The 20,559-nt window shown below is 33.9% G+C and overlaps 4 protein-coding genes across 5 annotated transcripts; 3 read left to right on the forward strand and 1 right to left on the reverse strand.

The window, feature by feature from the left end:
- Positions 1–973: 973 nt before the first annotated feature.
- Positions 974–1,907, reverse strand: LOC120160275 (RING-H2 finger protein ATL80-like). The gene has a single exon (XM_039170691.1). The coding sequence runs from the start codon at positions 1,802–1,804 to the stop codon at positions 1,229–1,231; it is 576 nt and encodes a 191-aa protein (XP_039026622.1). The 5' UTR covers positions 1,805–1,907; the 3' UTR covers positions 974–1,228.
- A 4,203-nt stretch (positions 1,908–6,110) lies between these two features.
- On the forward strand, positions 6,111–14,314 carry LOC120160166. The gene is made up of 8 exons (XM_039170594.1): positions 6,111–6,122; positions 7,165–7,245; positions 12,017–12,080; positions 13,109–13,142; positions 13,188–13,241; positions 13,419–13,515; positions 13,811–13,897; positions 14,047–14,314. Exons 1-8 carry the CDS (start codon positions 6,111–6,113, stop codon positions 14,179–14,181), a joined length of 564 nt encoding a protein of 187 aa, XP_039026525.1. The 3' UTR covers positions 14,182–14,314.
- A 776-nt stretch (positions 14,315–15,090) lies between these two features.
- On the forward strand, positions 15,091–15,782 carry LOC120160167 (glyceraldehyde-3-phosphate dehydrogenase B, chloroplastic-like). The gene is made up of 3 exons (XM_039170595.1): positions 15,091–15,183; positions 15,395–15,552; positions 15,647–15,782. Exons 1-3 carry the CDS (start codon positions 15,091–15,093, stop codon positions 15,780–15,782), a joined length of 387 nt encoding a protein of 128 aa, XP_039026526.1.
- An 889-nt stretch (positions 15,783–16,671) lies between these two features.
- Positions 16,672–20,400, forward strand: LOC120160294 (serine/threonine-protein kinase/endoribonuclease IRE1b). Of its 2 annotated transcripts, XM_039170709.1 has the most exons (7): positions 16,672–16,908; positions 17,095–17,329; positions 17,524–18,446; positions 18,492–18,941; positions 19,053–19,225; positions 19,391–19,637; positions 19,807–20,400. In XM_039170709.1, exons 1-7 carry the CDS (start codon positions 16,787–16,789, stop codon positions 20,255–20,257), a joined length of 2,601 nt encoding a protein of 866 aa, XP_039026640.1. In that variant the 5' UTR covers positions 16,672–16,786; the 3' UTR covers positions 20,258–20,400. The 2 variants fall into 2 exon arrangements, with proteins under 2 accessions (XP_039026640.1, XP_039026639.1); XM_039170708.1 differs by having other exon boundaries at positions 16,673–16,908; positions 17,524–18,941.
- The last annotated feature ends 159 nt before the right edge of the window (positions 20,401–20,559 follow it).

Consider the following 20,559-nt stretch of genomic DNA (forward strand, 5'->3'; position numbering starts at 1 on the left):
AAAAGCCACCAAAAAGCATAAACCACTTGTATAACGTTGAGCAACCCACTTTATAACTTTGCTAATCAGATAGTGTAAAAGTGGTGAAGAAAAACAAAAGAGTTCCCAACTGTTATCAGCACCAAAATTCAAACATTTTCTTCTTTAGATTCTCTTCTCTTCATCACTTTAGCCCTTCACTTCCTTTCCTACCAATTTGAAGGGTCCATTTCCTTTTTCTGAACAAGGTACAGATACCGGTCCTATTCCGGTTTTGGTGGACGAATTAAGGACATGTTTAGTGTTACTTTTGGTCGTCATGAAAACAACGTCAAACAAAGAGTTTTTAAATCCAAAGTGTGGCGGAAAGAAGGAAAACGAACTAAGAAGACAGCCGCCGTGTGCTTTTCGACAGCAAAGATAATGTTTAAACAAAACCACCTGCAACTTTTTCCATAGCAAGACTTTTTTGCCATCTAAACCACCTGCAACAAAGATGCTAAACTAAACCTAGCAAAAAGGAAGACTAAGAACATGGTGCAAAGATCAAACTTTCTCACCTGGAAGGGCCACATCGAAAGAAGATCATGAACTGCTAAATGCGAATACATGATAGAAGAAAATTAAAGTGAAAGAAGCAGAACAAAGTCCCAATAGGAACAAAAAGGCAAGCAAAGCAATGCATATACTTTATAAGTTGAGAAAATATCATGTTCATCGGCGTTGAGTATAATGGTAAGGCATACTACATTCCGGGGAAAGAACCCAGATTCGAATATCGGAAATGGCACTGTTAACCGAGCCAGTCACGAAGCCTGAATATGAATGCTAAGTCATACATGGAAGATTCAGGAAAAAAAGGAGAGAGGAAATATCATGTTCAGCCAAGACAGTATATGAATTACTAAATTAAGCATGGAAGAGGAACACAAAGAAGGTGCTGAATTCAACCATTATTTTCAGTGCAGGTAAAATATTAAGCATTCTTGTTACAGGAATCTGAGTTCTACCCATATTTATATTTCACACACAAATATATAAGTTCAACTATACATACATACATACAGCAAATCAAATACTATTAGATACAATTCAAATAAATCAAAGCCTATATGCTACTCGTGGTAATAGTAGTAATAATTGGCGGAGGTAAATTAGCTAACGAAAAATCTGACCTAACCATACTTAACTTGGAAAAGGAAGGAAAAAAGAAATCGAGGAATCCTTAGCCCACAGTAACTGGCTTTGGCTAAGGTAAGAACCTGTTGACATCATCTTCACGCTCTTTCAATCTAGCCTCGGTGTCGGTTCCGGAAGTTGAAGCGCCAGGTCCGGGGAAACCCCCGCACTTTTGGCACCTGGCGACTACGAGAATTTGGCGGCAGGAAGGGCATGAAGAATGGGAACCCAGCCACGTGTCGATGCAAGCGATGTGGAAACCGTGGCCGCACCGCGGGAGTACCCGGATTTCGTCCCCGGCGACGAACTCCGTTAGACAGATCGCACAATCGGAGAATTTGGCGGAGAAATCAGCTGAGAAGGTGTCTTTGGGGAGGGACTTGAGGATCTTCTTCTTGAGGCCTTTGTTTGCGGGCGGCGCCGGTCGGGACGTAGCTGGGGGATTGGAGGTAGAACCACCGCCGGAGATTCGGCGAAGCCAGGCACAGCGGGCGACAGCAATGAGACCGAGGACGCAAATAAGGGCGCATAGGAGAGCCGCGAGGATGACGACGAAGTCGGAGTTGACGGTGGCTGATTGATCGGACGACGGCTCGGAAGTGGCCGAGGAGTTGGCGGCGCCAAGGAGCCTGAAAGGACGAGTCATGTGAAGAACAAGAGAGAGAGACAGTGAGTTTTGGCTGAAGCGTGTAAAATGTGAAGTGTATGAAAGACTGCGTTTGTCTTGTGTTAGTTTACTTCTAACTTCCTTTCGTGTATGTAATGATTTTATAGATAATAAATAAATAAACCTCGGATCTCTCCTTTTCTTTGATTTAATTAATTACATATACTAATTTTTAATTGTTATTAGTTAATGAATTAGTATTTTAATAATATTGTCTGAAGTCAAAAATTTTATTTGTGTTATATTAAATAATTATCCTTTGCTTATTATATTTTAAAAACATATAACGAATAATAATTTAAATTTTTTAGTTCTTTCATTTATATATCTAACATTTAGAGTTAAAAATTCGATTTTGTTAGATAAAATTTTTGAATTAACAATTTACTTTGATTTTACAATTTAATTAAATTTTAAATTTAATTTTTTTAAAAATAAATAAAATTTAATTTGAATCAAATCAAATCAAATACATATCCTAAGAATTTTACTTAAAAAATATTATGATAATTTTTCAACTATCATAATAAGTACTTAATTCTAATTTTATACACACAAATACAACGATAAAAAATATAGAACATTAAGAAAGATCATAGACATATTATATTGTAATCGTTCTAAATTATTAAAAAAATAATTTAATCAATTTTTCAAATAAAACTGAAATTTATGCAGGGTGTATGTATCTGCTTTGTGATCTTATACTTTTGTACTCGGACTACTTTGTCATATTCTTTTATTGGTATAACCACCGATTTTTTATTTATTGATCAATTAATCCAAATCAGGTATTGCAAAGGTAATGACGACCCTCTCAACCCAAACGTCAAAATTTGAATCACCGATATTGCTTAAGGGATCTAATGTATTATTTATTTATTAGAACTTTGTCATATTCTTTTGAAACATCTTTTGCTATGATATGAAACCGCAAAAATTGAATTAAGCCACGTTTCTTTTTCTTTTCATTTTGATTTAATCCATCTAGTCATAATGACCAAAACCGAATTTGTTTGATAATTTGATTGGTTTTATACCTTATTCCCACCATCTTTTTTGGTTGAACAATAAAATTTCAACACTTTTTCACTCCCACGAATTCAAACTTACGTTTCAAATATTACAGCAGCTTCCAATCACTCGACAAATTGATTAGCTTCAACAACATTTTACTAGGGACAATAGAATGGTAAATATATATTTTTGGTACCTAAACATATGCATTGCTTTTTTTTCTACTTAAGTATTAGAATTTGATTTTTTTTAATTCAAATTTATACTTAAATTTAATTTCTTGGTTCATTTCGTACACTTATATGAGATTTTCTTTTGTTGTCCTATCGGTTTTATAAGGTTTTGCCTTGTCTAATCCGAACTGACTCATATCTCACACTTGAATTTAGTAGGTAAATCTATCAACAAGGATTTTCTAGATACATAATGTCTCAAACTTGAAATTTGCTTAAACGATATCAAATTGCTTACTACTTGAATTAACCCCGTTAATTATTAGGTTTTTTTAAAGAGAAATTAAGTGCGTGAACTTGCCCTCGTAATTCAAATTTCTACAAACTTGAACCTTTTTTTATCCAATTTAAAGTTTGAATCGATAAGTAAAATTTATTTATTAATATGAACAGAAAAACTAAATTTAAGTACTGAAAAATTATAAATATTAAATTAAATTTAAAAGTAAAAAACATATATTTAATTAAATAGGAAATTAATTTTAAATTGGACCTTAAAAATGAACTTAAATATTAAAATATATACTGATCCGAAATAATCATCTAACTTTCATAAATCAAACTTAGGTCAACAACAACTGCTTAAAAGTTTTAGGTAGTGCTGTAAATGAGATGAGACAGATCGCGAGCTACTCGTGATCGACTCGATCAAGGCTCGATAAATACTTGGATCAAATGGACTCGACTCGAGCTCGAGCTCGACTCGAGTTCTTAACGAGCTACTCGATATTTGACTCAAAAACTCGTGAGCATATCGAAAAAATGTTATATTATAATTTTAGATTTTTTAAAATTACATTATTAAAAATATATTAAAATACACTATTGATAATTATAAAATTTTAAAAATATACTAAAAATTCTATAATACAACTACCTCAAATTTTAATTTTTTTTAATTAACCAGCCCAAGTCCAATTGTTATATTGTATATTACTAAAAGAAAAATAAAAGCTCATTTAATTAAGCACATCTTAGATTACACGTGTTTGGTTGCTTTTTTTCTTTTTTTTAAAATTTTTTACTACACAAATACTTGACAACATAGAAAAATAAGAAAAAAAATAAGAAAAAACAGCTAAACAATAAAAAAATTAAAAATTGTTAAAAATTGTTTTTAAATAAATATTCTTATATTTATTTTAAATTAATAAAAAAGTATTTATCTAATGACAAATATTTAATATATTTCTAATGATAATATTTTTAATAACTAATTTTTTTAAATTGTTGTTATATTTTGAGGTTTCGGGTTCAAATATCATAAATATCAAGGGTTTGAGCATTTAATATCAAGATACTATATTGTACTTACCACATAAATCGGTATCAAGTCGATTAATTAATGTTTTTGTAATGAACCCTAAACCATAAATCATAAATCATAAACCCTAAACCCTAAATATAATTATATGATAGGGTTAAGTTATGCACATGAAGGTAACATACACATTATGCAAAATTATGTTATGTGACTCCTAAATAAATCATTCGCATACGTATACATAAACATATCAACATGCAAAATAAATATACACAACTAATTAAAGAAAACAATCCTAAACAGGGACTAAATTAAGAGAAACCTAAATGTGAGGACTAATTTAAGCTAAATATACTAACTTTAGAATGATGATTAAATTCACGTAAATGTAAAATTAAACTTACAAAATTGGAATTAAACCAATGACTTAAATACAAAATGCGCATAAACTATAGGGTCTTATATGCAATTGTTCCTATTCGGTTTAAGCTAAAATAATATGGAAAATAACATAAATAACACATGAACATTTAAAACAAATAAGAAAATTTAAACAAATGTGATTGAAATACAAAAATTAAAATATAACATACCAAACTATAAATTTATTAAACATGCATATACATATTAAACTAATGACTAAATTAATGTAAATGTAAAATTTAACATACAAATCAAGAATTAAATTAGGGATTTACAAAAGGGTGCTCAAGTTTGGGGAACTATAACTTAATTTACTAAAAAATTAATATGAAACCTAAATTTAACTAAACCTAAACTAAACTCACGTACACAAAATACCAAACACAGCCGCACAGCCCCTTTATTCTCCAACAGCCTCTCTCGGCACCTCTCTCAATCTCATCTCTCCCTCTCACGCACACACGGCGCCACTCTTAACATGATGGTCCTCTTCTTCTCCGACGAAGACCCTAATACAATAGGGTAAACCAGATCAAAAACTTCTACCCTTTAGGTTTCGAACTACCCAAATAAACCACTTTATTTCCCTACTATCATCATCTCTCTCGACGACCGAGAAAGCTCGAAAGCTTTCTACATCGGCCACCACACGCGGGTGGCCAAATCCAACTCCGACCACCATGGAACTCAACTAGTAAGTCTATAATCCTAACTCATACACTACCAAGCACTTGGTTCTAATCTAACCCATTCTTTTATTTACCCCATCTAAAGCAATGGAACACGACACCACCAGCCGAATGTTCCTAAGGCTCAGATGATATTAACCCCTACTCTCAGCTTCCTTCCACTGGCCAACAATCCCAAACGAATGATATTTACTCCCAATAACAAGGCTCGACTTCCTGACCCCGATGAATACCCGAAACAGGGCTAGGTAAAATGAAATTAATTTCTTTTCTATTTCTATATTCGAATCAAAAGGGAAAATTGATAAGATGATTGCTGGGAAATATAATAAAACCTTAAAAAATACTTGTATTAATATTGCTTGATTTGAACACAGAGGAAAGAAGCTCTTTATACATTGTTTTCTTCTCTTATCTCTCGTTGTTGTTTTTGTAAAAAAAACGAATAATGGCAGAGGCTCTTTATACGTGATGGCAGAGTCATGCAGGCCTGTTTAACCTTTGTGTTGTGGTGCTTGTTGCTGTAAACAGTCGGCTTATTATTGAAAATCTGATGAAGGTTTGTTTTCAAATTTTAGCTCTATTGCTGGTAGGATATGAATTTATGATTCTCGGATTAAAGGTTTGTTATTGTGTTGTTGATAAATGCTGCAGTATAGATGGTTGATCAGGTCTGGATTTTGGTTTAGTTCGATATCATTGAGAGATTTGCCTTTTTTATGTGCAGGTAATGAATCCTAATTTTAGATTTTCCTAAGAATACATGAGAGTGAGGCCTGTATTTTAGGATTATTGTTTCCATTTTGGTTATTTGGGCTCGAGCATCATTTAACACGTTATCTCTGCTTGCCGGTTCACATTGCAGTCTTACTCTCCCAATATTCCCACTTACGGCCTTTCTAATTGAAAACTTGTTGCAGAAGAATCATATATCAGAACGTGTGAGTGGATCAATTATAGGCTGAACCTATTGCTTCTCTTATTTCATTACTTAAAACTTCAAACGGAAAAGCTGGCAATTAAGAACTTCCTTTATTTTCTAATGTTTGGTTCAAACATTGTTGAAGTGCACTTGTTCTTCCTAGAGAAGAAGACAAATTGATGTTTTATTGATGTTGCACAAAGGTTGACTATTAATTTATATTGCAGGCTGGTATTTGGCTTCATGTACTAATTAGCACAATTGTAGTTCTATATCCATATTGAAAATGAGGGAAATAGAAATTGCATTTCCCAAAATGTTTCCATCACATTGAGTTAGGGAGAACATTAGTAAGGTCAAAGACATCATGTATCAACTTGTATAAATTTGGATATGTTGTCATATTTGTCATCTTTTTATAAATTTAGATGTGTTGTCATATTTTGTAAAATTTCAATACATTTGAAGTTTCAGGGTAAGCTTCTTGCTTTTGGTTTTTGTTCTATGGTTGTTGAGGATTTTCACTCCAAATGGGTTTTTTTCCCCTTACTGTTGATGGTTGATAGCCTTTTCGAGTTCTTTGGTTTTTATCTCGTTTTTGTTTTCTGTTTCTGTCTTTTTTTCGTTGATGGCTAATGGTTGATGGGTACCTCCTATTGTTGATTCCTCTCTGGTTTTTTTTATGGCTAACCTCTCCCCCCTTTTCTGATGATGATCGAGACTATATCCTTGATATTTTCTCGTCTTCTTGTTGTGCTTGGTGCTCTGTCCCTTGTTTTGTGTGTCTGCAGGGCATGGATTCGAGCATGGCCGATGACAACATTGGTTTCGGTGGATGGCCGACCAGCACGGGTCTTCCTCGGTGGGTTCACGTGGGTGGCGCACTATCTCGGGCTTCCTCTTGGTGGATTTGCACCATATGTTAATATAATAAACATGAGTAATAATAATACTAATAATTATTATAAAAAAACTTTCAAAGCTTATATTAATTATTATAAATTTCTTGTAATTGTATTTTTATTTTTTAGATTTTTTATAGTTCATACATTCATATTATAATGTATTGGTAATGGTTGATTGAAGGGAAAAATATTTATATATTTTAAATGTAATATAAAATTTTTGTAGGTTCAAATTCGAGTTTGAGTTAAAGCTTGAATCGAGCTCAAAATCGAGCTTCAATCAAGCTCAAAATCGAGCTGCTTAGCTCGCGAATTTTCAAGTCGAGTCGAGCCTACGTTTAAAGTTTTTGAGTTCGAGTCCTGCTCGACTCGGCTCGTTTACACCCCTAGTTTTAGGTATGGAACGTGTTCAACAACAAAAAGACGTGCCATTCTTTAAAATATTAATAGGAAAAAAAGGATTACTTAATAAATTTAATAAGATCTATTACGAAATTATTCAGAAATATATATTTTTTAAAAATTTATTTGATCTTTTATAAAATATGTAATATTCGATCCCTTATATGAGTAACAATTATATAGATATTCGTTCTATTTATAATTAGATATAGATAGAAAAATGTTAGAATAATTATCTTTTTAAAAAATATTAGAATTGTATATATATTTTTATTTTTATTGATAATTTAATTTCACGTGTTCTAAAATCTATAATTTTATATCTCTAAGATATATATCGTTAACATAAATTTTTATTTTCGTCTCGTTTATAATTTTCTTTCAATATTGTTATCCTAATCAAATATACATTTTAACTTTTAATTGAAGATAGCTTTATAATTATAAAAACTATAATCAAACGGTCGTGATGTATATTAAAAAATGAAAAAAAATGATTGAAGGCATATTATAGAGATAAGGTATGTTATGTAGGTCCAACTTTATTGACCAAAACGACCGCGTGCACGGCTTACCACCAACAACGGGGAAGAGTGAAGACTATGGGTATCCAAAATGCGATTTACTAAAGATATTTTTCCTAGTGTTTTTATAATCGGATTGCAAATGCCATTGTCATGTCATTCTTAAAATTTTTTATTTAATTTTCGAGTGTTCAACAATAAAAAACAAATTAAAATTTCAGTGAGTTAATTAAAATTTTTAAATTTTAATAACTAAAATGAGAGTAAAAAGAAGCGGTAAAACTTTTTAATATATATATATATATATATATATATATATATGTATAAGATAAGATTTTATTATACGATGTAAAACTCTTTTAGTTTTATACGAATTTAAAACTATTGAATGAGTGAAAATAAAAAAGTTAAAATTAGAAAATGAGAATATATTAAATAACGACTTTAGATTCATATTAAGTCAAACAATTAATCGAAACTTGCTTCATTAGTGCCGGTCATGCACTCATGCTCCTCTTTTCTTACTTGTTTGACCCAGAATGCCTTGGTGTTAGTGGCACAACGACTTGGCTTATTTATGCCATACACACTCATCACTCTTATCATTAATTATATATTAATTTGTACGACTTTATATCACAGAATATTAAGGTAACATTGTTAATTTAAAATAATGGGATTTAAGTAGCTATTTAAAACAGAAAAAAAGTATAATTCATGATGGAAGATAATGGAAAATCTATCTACCCTTAACTGAAATAGCAGCAAGAAGATATGAAATAATTCCTCCGTTTAGGAAAAGCAAAATCATGGACACAAATTGAGTGGAAACGGCAAGGCCGACGATCGCCCGTCTCTTCCTCCTTAATTTCCTATTTTCTGTTTCAACAATACTCCACACATGAAACAAACCTGCAACAGGAATTTTATTTTTTTAAATAAACAAACACTTATGAAGAGAAAAAAACAGAGAACATGCTCCTAAGAATTGTTCTAATACGAAATAATTTTTTTAAGATTATTTTTATTCCATTTTAATATTTAAATTTTATTTTTTTAATATCATATCTAATATTTAGTTAAGATATTAATTTGATACAAGTCGTAAAAAAAATAGAACTGTAGACCAGGGGAGAATGCACTTAGCACCCTAGGAGGCCAAGTGCGGTGCCAAGTGCATAGCATACCCATTATTTTAGATGAGTTATTAAATATACTTCAATATATTAAGGGAATAAGAAAAAAAAATTGTATATGCATTTTGTTGAAAAAAATAATATTAAAATTTTTGGATTATCATTTTTATATTTTTGAATCCGTTGTTGTTGTGTAGACATGATTTTTTTTAATAATGATGTGCTATTATCTTATGATGCTACGTAAATATTATTATAAATTTTTTAAATTTAAAATACGAGTGAAAATAATTACATGATAAAATATTGTAACTTACCCTACAATTAAATTCGAAAGTAATGATTGGTAAAAGAAAAAGCATCTAGTCTATTCTAGTCCAGAACAGTAATGAAATGGCATCTTAAAGTAAAAGACCACTCGATGAAACCAAGGATTCTGGAAAACAACGTGCGAACGCCAGGTGCAATCCGAATCGTTTTTGGAAATTATTTTCCTCATTTGTTGGTCTAATTATCAATTTATCCCTGTACTTTTTACAAATTTAAAATGTTAGTCTCTTAATTTTGTTTTATCAAAGCTGGATCTTATCATTTATACGATAAGTTACTCCAATTATTGGTAAGAACCTAATTTTTAAATGAGTTAAAAAATTATTGTACTGAATTATTTATTTTGCATTAATAAATTACTAAAATAGACGACATTCATAACGATTTAATGATAAAATTTAACAATGTTAAACTATTAACTTTTATTAATGCGTCGCATAAAATAACTAAACCACATGTATGGACCGAGGGGAGTGCTGGGGGCGGTCGCACCCTCTAGAAATTGTAAATTCCCTTATATATTAATATTAGTCATTTTTCTTTGTATTTTATATGAATTATTTGATTTCGCATCCCCTAACACAAATTTATGCTTCCATTCCTGCTAAACCATTGTTTTTTTATAACGATTTAGCAGCAAGGTGAGTTAAATTGTTAATCGTATCAATGCCATAAAATTAAACCAAAGCATACTGACACAGACTAGACTATCAGTTAGCTAGTCCATGCAGTCCTTAGTCACTTTGCTTGGTTGCTAGATGCTAAGTCAACTTTGAACCCTAAACTCGATTGCATAGTTTATATTAGAAGCAACCACAATGAGATGTATGAACGAAAAAGGAAAACACACAAGGATATTCATGCCAAAATTTTTCCATGTGTTTCCTTTCTTTTCCCATGTTACTTATTGTGCTTATCGCCACAACACCACCAAACCATTGAACTTAGAATTTTAGGCTATCTTAGTGCCGGACGACCGAGCAAGGTATCTAAGAGCGGCACGAACCAACTAGCCGACAGTCTATTCTCATAATAATATAATCATAAAAAAATATTTAAAATGATTTTTTTTGTCTATCAATTAACCTTTTCTCCATTTTGTTATTTTGGTTTCTGGTCTTAAATTATTTAACAACATTTCACTTCATACTCGATTTTATGTCACTGGTCGAAAATTGTCTTCTAGTCAATCATTCGATTATAAAGATATTGATTTTTGTTAATTTCTTACATATAAATTATTAAACTACGGAGTTCTAAAACAATATAAGGATAATTTTAACAGTGTTAAACAATTAGACTAATTATTTAATTTTTATAAAATAAAAGAATCAAATTCTAATAAATTTAAAGAAAGAAACTTTTCAATTTTAGAAGGATGAAATTCGGCATTAAACCTTCTCGATTTCCTAGAGGTAAGAGAAGACTAAGGGGTCCAAATCCAAGAGCCTGATATGGATTGAACTGGATTTCGGATGAATTTGAAGGGCTAATCTACTAAAACCCATTTTTCTAATTAGCCCTAAAGCAAGTGAATTTAAAGATTATATCATGATTATTTAAGCAATGTCAGAGGTTCGAATACCGATGATTGAAAATAAAATAAATTAGGTTGGGTTGATCACCCCGTAATAGGTTTCTGTAAAACCTTATCTATATTAGTTAATAAATAAATTAATTAAATACTAGTAGTTAATTAAAAAAATCATATATCGATATTCATATATTAGACTCAAATAAAATTTGCGTCTAAACATAATCAATAGAATAAATAATTATCAAAATAAAATTTATATTTTAAGATAGACACGTGTATGTAGGTCGTCGCTTCTTTTGAATAAAGGCATTCTAACGAGCTCAAATCTACTTGAACTTCAAACAAATAATTTGAGTTATGGAAATCTAAGTACACCATGGAGGAACACGTATTTGGACTTGGCACAGGCAGGAAGGGTATTGATTTTTTAATAAATAAATTAGATTAGATAAATTTAGATTTAAATTACTATAAGATAGATGGATTCATAATAAAATCGAAAAATCTAATTTTTAATAATAAATAATTATTTTTAAATTATTTGAAATTAAAATAAATAAAAATAATATTTTTTATTGCTCAAAGAACAATTTAATACAAATTACCAACGATTCAGTAGAGGTCCAATCTAGAAAGTTAAGAGATTGGGCCGAAAGGAGAGCATCGGATCCACTGTTAAATTTGATCTGCAAGCTCGAGGCTCAAGGACAAGAGCAGCAGAGATATCATCGAACTCGCTCGCTCACACAACTCAGGAGGAGTAGCTATTGGGTTGAATTTATTGACTTTGTTTCCCTCAAAACGCTCAGCGATCCCCGTTTCATATCTTACAAAATGACTATCCGAGAAGTCCCCCAACCCAACTATGTTCTGGTAACAATCCCTTCACATTTCCTTTCTTCATCTCTTCTTTTTGTTTTTATAAAAATGTTGTTTCAATTTTTGTTGTTGTTGATACATTTGGTTTTATTCATGCTCTCTGTTTCCTTGTACTGAGATTCATATCCCAGTGTTGAAGCTGTTGATTCTAAAGTAATTGGCAGATTCCTTTGCGGTTGAATATGCGTGATGGTCTTTACTTAGAAATTTTATTAGGTTTGCATTTAGCTGTATGCTTTAGATCGCTACTCACTGATTTGATTAATTAGATTTTTCAACATATTTTTTTATTTATTTTTTATTTTGGATTGTCATTAAACCTAATGTAGTATTGCTGTCAGCTAAAATTTGAAAGTGATATGCCTATAGGAATTGTCAGAAGTACATTGGGAAAGAGAATTAGTGAAGATTCTAAAATACAACTTGTAATGTAAGGTTAAAAAACAGTAGAAATCGGTTGCAACTGAAAATGTTATCAAGAGATTAACATTTTTAGGTTGAACAGGGTAACATTGTAGGTTGAACGAAAATGTTACCTTCTCCATAACTCTTTCGATTGTAACCAAGATTATTATAAATGTTACCTTCTCCACCCAATGTAACATTTTTTGTTGCAACCGAAAATGTTATAAATTTGTATAACATTTTAGGTTGAACATGATAACATTTTAGATTGAAAATCATCTTAATTTTTTTTGCTCAGCAGAACAACCCAGGAATTAGTTATTAGATTTGATGTTCATTATAGTTTTGCACTTTCCATCTTTCGCTGCAGGAATCTGGGTTTTAACATTTATTCACATTTCTAATTTCAGAATTTATCTATCATACCGTCATCAACATGTTATTGTTCATCCTTTGAGATCTTAAGATTGTTTACCTTTGCTCTTTGTTGAATGTGAGCATTCAAATAAGTCAACATTAACTCTAATTTCTGTTCTATACGTTTGCAAGTGTGCCATTCCATTTGTTCGTCTTTGAAATGCTGTTCGTTAACTTCCCTGTGCATTTTGTTTTGCTAGGCTCTCATCTAGGGCCAGCAGGTCAAAGCTTTGGGAGTGGCAGCCCCACCAACTTGGCATTCGATTCTAATCATTTAAGGAAACTGCATCTGTCCACCTCTAGAAGGCCACTCACTGTTCAAGCTTCATACAGGTATCGTCTTTGGGACAGTTTAAAGCCTAGGAATGCATGATAGTACTTGATCCATTGTTCATATTCTTGTAACTAGGAACTGCTGAAAGAAGTACTTGCAGGTAACTGCTTAAGTTTGTGTGTGCGCCTGGTATTCCTTTCCCTCTTTCATGTTGTTTGCTTCATATGTTCTTGCAGTGATGGTGGAAGGTCAAGCAGTTCAAGCGCCTTTGTTGGAGGTTTTGTTTTGGGAGGGCTTGTGGTTGGTGCTCTCGGTTGTGTGTTTGCTCCTCAGGTGAATATAACCTTTGCAAATTGCTGTGTCGTACTCCATTATGTATGTTTATTTGACCAATTAAAATGTCCCCATATACTTGGTCAACGGATTAAACTCTTCAGCTATAGTTTCATGATTAACTAGCTTTATCATTCTGATTATTACCCGTTTTGATGACTAAAACCTACAGCCGGAACTCCGGGAACTATTTTGTGTTTGGCTATTTCTTTTCCTAATGGGAACTTACAGTTCATGATTTGTATGATTTTCTTTTTCACCTACTCGGATTCTTCTGTAGTTGCCTCACGTTTAGATCAGCAAGGCACTAGCTGTAGCTGATAGTAAGGACCTAATGATGAGACTGCCGAAATTCATATTCGATGAAGAAAAAGCTTTGGAGGTGAGCACTTACTCTATTCCGAATTATCCTCTTCTAAATGTTGGAATGGCCTAAGTAGTATCTGCTTTGAAGTTGAAGCACCAGCATTCATGTGTTGTTTAAAGATTATAGGTTTAAAAGCAGAATGTTAAATAGCCTTTATTCTGTAGAAAACAAGGAAGGTGCTGACCAAGAAGATTGCTCAGCTGAACGCTGCTATTGATGATGTTTCTGGTCAGCTTAGATCCGAAGATTCCCCAAATGGAGTTGCTGTAAACTCTGATGAAATTGAAGCTGCCATTTGAATTGTCTTGCCGTTCACATCGCAGTTTAACTGGTTTGTTATTAAGAAATAATAGGGAATTCGTTGTATTTGTACTGTTTTCTCCACAAAAAGTGTAACTCTGTCTTCTTTATATGTGGTGGTTATTGCAATATATGTATACTTGAGAAAACAGTTTCATACTTGAAGGTAAGACGCTCAAGGGTTGCGACCAGTTTTAAAGAGCAACATTTAGAAGTGTTTCCTACTTGTGTTGGGTTTCTTCTTCTTCTTCTATATCCTAAACTACCCGGATCAAAGTGATTAAAACCCGAAATGATCTAAACTCATGATTTGATTTGAAAAATTTATACTTTTTTTTATGTTAAGATATATATCAACCAATATATAGCGTCAAGATCAACGGAGTTCGAAATAGCAAGATTGTGAAAACACACGGTGAACTGGCCACGGAGAAATTCACACGGTGGGAGAGGAGTTGGCAAATCAGGTTGGAGGCATCGCTTTCAACAAGCACCAGAAGAGGATGAAAATCACGAGCTAATCGGACTCCATGAACAATGGTTAAGACTTCAACAAGCATGGGATCTTTGAATCCATTGTGGAGTTGAGCAACACCAGCAATCACCGATTGTAGAGAACAAGCACCATCAACATTGACTTTCAGGGAGCCAGGAGGAGGCTTACACCACCGATGAGACACAGCAGAAGCAGATGATTGCAGACGAGGGACAACCGCATGCAAAAATGATCCCATGATTGCAGACGAGGGACAACCGCATACAAAAATGATCCCTGCAAAGCTCGGCTCTCCTAAATAACACACCAATTCAGCAACACACGATGTTCATGCAAGAAAACATTACGGTGATGCCAAAGTGAATAAAGGAGAACCAAGAGAACCAGGAAAACATTGCGGATATTCCAACCTATGTCGCTGGAGCCAATGAAGGGGATTACAATCATGATGTTGCGAACATCATTAGGTTCAGTTTTGAATAAAGAACCGACTGCTTATGAAGCGGTAACGACGATCGTTCTTGTTTTCGTTGTGTCCTAGTGGTTTAGAATTTGATTGCCATTGTGCACTTGCAGCAATGCTTCATACACCACAAATTGCTTGTCTCCTTTTGTGAAAGTCATGGATGAAAAATTTGGTAAAGCTTTTCTCATCATTTCATAGCTTAAACATCTTGGAGATGGACCTTTTTCACTTTGCAAAAACCTCTTTGCAGGAGTTGAAAGGCGTATTGGAGGTGTGCGATGTTCCCCTCGCCTCGGTGGACTTTTGGTGCTCCGATGTTTCCTCCACCATTGACTCTTCCTTGACCATGGTCAGGGGAGATGACATGGTCAAGGTGGTGGCCCGGTATGACAACCAGTGGGGTTACAGGTGAGATTTAAGCAAGCAATCTAAAAGTAGTTCAAAATCAGTGATCTTTATGTTTGAATTTGTAGATTAAGAACTTTTACACTGTGATGTGCAGCCAAAGTGTTGTCGATTCGGCACACTTGGTGGCGAGCAAGTGGCCCGATGTGGCTGCCGCCAGAAGCGGTGACTCCTCGGAGGATTACTGCAAGACAAACCCAGCAGATAAGGAATGCAAAGTTTACGAGGCCTGATGGTTATAGTTGGTGGTGAAGTGTTTTTCAATGTTCATGTTAACAACAAATAAATAGGCTCATTGTATAATGGCAACAGAGTGACATGAACAGATAACATTTCAATGCATGCAGTGCAATCATATTTGGATTTAATTACTTGTTGCCATCCTTCTTTAGTTTCTTTGGAATCTCTTAAATGAATTTGAAAAACATTAGGCTACTTGAATTAATATTTGATTAATTTATTCGGTATTTTTTTAAAAGATTTATCCATAAGATTGGATCCATGACGAATCTAGAAATTCATATTTGATGTGAGTACATGCCCACCCTAAGCTAAGTGTGGATCCAACATTGGTTGGATCGTGATGTAAAAGTCAAAATTAGAATACGGATGTGGATTCAATTCCTTTTTTACTTCTTCTTATATTTTAAGTCAAATTTTTATCAAATTTGAATTTTACACTTGTAAATCATTATAGAATACGGATGTGGATTCATTTCCCTTTTTCAAAAACTAATTTTATCTTTTTATAATTTAATTCTTAAATTTATATGATTTTTTAATTTCTTCAATTACTTCTATGTCCATTTTGAATATTAATTTAATTTTAATTCTTATTATTAGCAACAAATTTTATTCACCTAGGTTTAATAAAAAATAATTCTTATTTATGTATTTGTAAGTTCGAGCCCATGATACAAAGTAGTATTTTTTTAATATTTAAATTTGGCTCTTGGGTAAGACTCAGAAAAAATTATGGCTATTGGGTGGACAGGTGTGGCGATACAATTGGTTAAGGTGACAACCAGACCAACAATGGGAACAAGACAGGTCAGGAGTATATGCATCGGTGGACTTCGAACAGAAAAAATAAATCCAAAGGCAAGCAACCTTTGCTGACCTTTCCCCGACCAATTTGCTATTCTGCAAAAATTTCCCATTTCCTAACCCTAAATTCCAAATTACACCTAAAAGATCCCATATTTTAGCATCATTAATTACCAAGCCCTGGCACGATATGAGGCGATCTCGGATTTTCCTTTCGCTTTTAACGATCTTGTTTTCTCCATCAATACGTGGCTTCTTCTGCTCCCAGATCTCGCAAACCTCTCTCGCCAGCCATTTTCTTCCACCCCCTCCGTAAGTAGCTTTAATTTAACTTGTTGTTCTATTTGAATTAACGCATATAAGGAAGAAACCAAGTCTTTGATTACCAATTTTGCTGAATTGATCACATCCGTCTATAATGGCTGCTGTAAGCTATGTAGCGTTGGCTTAGAACCCTAAACTAAGCTCTAATCAATTTTGTTTTGTGTATTTGTTTAGTAATGATGAAATAGCGGTGGTAGTTACTCTGGATGGAACAATGCATTTAGTGGACACGGTATCAAGGAAAGTTCATTGGTCATTTGCAACGGGCAGGCCGATTTATTCATCTTATCAGGCCTTCCCTGACCACGAAAAGGACAAGCTTAATGCATCTGGACCGAACAGTGATTTGTATGTTGATTGTGGGGATGATTTGCAACTCTATGTTCATAGCCGGCGCCATGGAAAACTGGTATCATAACTCGCCTTGCTTCTCTTTCTTAAAGTTGTGTGGCATACTAGATTTAAGTGTTATACCCAAGGATCGTGTTTTCTAATGGATAATCATCTAATTTGACTGAGTAGCATGGAGGTCTTGTTTATATGCTTTATAATTTCCATCCATATTGATAGCATCTTGATCATCTCAATGGTTTTGCATTCTAGAAAAAGCTTGAATTGAGTGCTGAAGAATATGTTAGAAGAACGCCTTACGTAAACGAGGATGGAGGGATAACTTTGGGAGTAAAGAAGACCACTGTTTACCTTATTGATGCAAACTCTGGTAGAATCGTACAAACTTTTAGATTAGACAATCCCCCCTCCACGCTAGATATTCAGAATGATGCAGGAAAAACAGTTCGTTGGACTAAGGATGCTGGAGCATTGGTGGAGTCTAGTCCTGTTAACTCAACAACAGTTAAGCAGTTTGTCTATATTATGAGGACGGATTATGTGCTGCAATACTATTCTCCAAACTCTGCAGAAGTATTATGGAATGTGGCATTTTCCAAAATTGATGCTGAATTTCGATGTCAAGGATCAGAGAAAAAACTTTCTGCAGACTACATGCTTGATTCTGAGTTGCAATTGCCTTGTACGCTGAAACCTGTTGTTATCCAAGTTCGTGATCATAAATTGTTGGAGTCACTCCCTGTTTTTGGCTGGCTTGATGGAATAATCCCATTGCCAGCTTCAAATCAAAATCCTCGCTTGCCACCTGCTGATATATTCCCATTGGCTCTTCCTAATGACAGAGCATGGCTTGCTTTGCCCGCTTCTGAAATGGAAAACCCGTATATGTTGGATGCTATTAATACAAACGTCACAAGGAGGTTTGACATGGCTGGATCCAGCATGCAATCTTTCATTGCTTTCTTCACCACCCTATTGACTATCATTGTCTTTGCCTTTTACCGCTTAAAAAAGGGTAAGGGGAGTAAGCAGGATCAGGAAGTTAAATCGCAATCAGTGCAGAAAAAGAAAAAACCTAAGAGAACTGGGAATAGTAAGAATAGCGCCAATAATGAGAAAAAGAATAAATTTGTTTCAGAGGAGAATAATGTTGGAAATACAAATAGACTTCCTTATGTTGAAAGGAATGAAGGCAAATCATTGCCGACCTTTACAGATCTTGTTGATGGTCGTGTAGATGGACGTCGAATTGGTAAGTTACTTGTTTCCAACAAACAAATAGCAAAAGGAAGCAATGGTACCATTGTGCTTGAGGGGATCTATGATGGCCGTCCAGTGGCTGTTAAACGTCTTGTGCAGACTCACCATGATGTGGCTCTGAAAGAGAGTCAGAACCTTATTGCTTCTGATCAACACCCAAATATTGTTCGCTGGTATGGGGTAGAGTATGATCAGGATTTTGTTTATCTCTCTCTAGAGCGTTGTACGTGCAGCTTAAATGACCTGATCTATGTTTGCTCTGAATCTTTTCAAAACCGAGTCAAGGATGAAGATTCAAATTTCTTCAATGAGTATAATGTTCAATTACATACTGTGATGGAAAATATCAAGGATGTTGAACTTTGGATGCCAAATGGACATCCTTCTCCCCATTTGTTGAAACTAATGAGGTAAATTTTATATCCTTTAATATCTCCCTCCCTCTCTCTCTCTCTCTCATGCATGTGCGTGTGTCTTTGTGTGAGATTGATCAGAATGTGATATTATTATCTTTTTTGTAGAGATATTGTCTCCGGGCTTGCCCATTTGCATGAACTTGGTATCATACATCGAGATCTAAAGCCTCAAAATGTTTTGATAATCAAGGAAAAAACCTTATGTGCAAAGCTTTCGGACATGGGCATTAGCAAGCGCTTGACTGACAATATGTCTTCCTTAACCCGGGGTGCCACTGGTAAGTTTGTCAATCACATCTGGTATCATTCAGCAACAATTAAACCATGCTCTGTTTTTATTTCATTCTTTGGCTTAAGTACTCTTGCTAAAATGCTTTATTTTCTATATACATTGCTTGTGTAAAGATTGGTAACATTAATTCTTTGTACTGCTGCTAATGTAGGTTATGGAAGTTCAGGCTGGCAAGCGCCTGAGCAACTTCGTCAAGGTCGTCAAACTCGTGCTGTGGATTTATTTAGTTTAGGCTGTGTTCTATTTTTTTGCATCACTGGTGGTAAACACCCTTACGGAGATAGTATCGAACGTGATGTAAATATTGTAAATGACCGAAAGGACCTCTTTTTAATAGAGGGTATACCGGAAGCAATGGATCTTTTCTCTCGTCTCTTGGATCCCAACCCGGAATTGAGGTAATTCATCATTCTCATTCCTGAGTCTGCACCAAATTTGGCTTATCCTATCATTGATTGCCCCTGGGCCTTATATTTGTGCCCACCTCTTCTTATCTTAACACACACATGCAAAGGCATATGAAGTGCTTTGTGTCTCCTTTAATGACTTGCTTCTGATATGTTGCAGGCCAAAGGCACAGGATGTTTTGTATCATCCATTTTTTTGGAGTTCTGAGACAAGACTTTCATTTCTTCGGGAGGCAAGTGATCGTGTTGAACTGGAAGACAGGCAGAGTGAATCAGAAGTATTAAATGAACTAGAAAGTGTTGCACCAGTAGCTTTGAATGGGAAATGGGACGAAAAGCTGGAAGCTGCATTCCTTAATAACATTGGTCATTATAGGAGATATAAGTTTGACAGTGTTCGCGACCTGTTGCGGGTAATAAGGAACAAGCAAAATCACTACAGGGAACTTCCTCAAGATATCCAAGAATTATTGGGGACACTTCCAGAAGGATTTGATGGCTATTTCTCGAGTCGATTCCCGAAACTCTTAATCGAGGTTTATAAGGTACTCTTTAAGCTCTGCAAAGAGGAGAAATTCTTCCAGAAATATATAAACAGCAGTATAATGTAATCTAGTTTTCACTTGCGTCTCTCCACAGCTAGCTTCTGTTCCTCTTAGGACAATATTTACAAATACTGTAAATAGAAACTGTATCAATTTGCAAACTATCTTATGTGTCAGTGATTAATGTAACATATTCTAAATTTTAACCATATGTTTCTTTTTGTACTTACCAAGCTGAAAGTTTGGATGTGGATGGTTCCTGTTGCTTTTTCATTGGATGAATATTCAATCTCACACATTTCCTGTGTCTGCAGAAAGATTTCGTTGGATTTTTCTTTGTACCTTTCATACCTTGTCACTAAGTCCTG

The sequence above is a fragment of the Hibiscus syriacus genome, unplaced genomic scaffold, assembly GCF_006381635.1.
Source record: "Hibiscus syriacus cultivar Baekdansim isolate YM2019G1 unplaced genomic scaffold, ASM638163v2 tig00111392_pilon, whole genome shotgun sequence".
Classification (NCBI taxonomy): Eukaryota; Viridiplantae; Streptophyta; class Magnoliopsida; order Malvales; family Malvaceae; genus Hibiscus; species Hibiscus syriacus.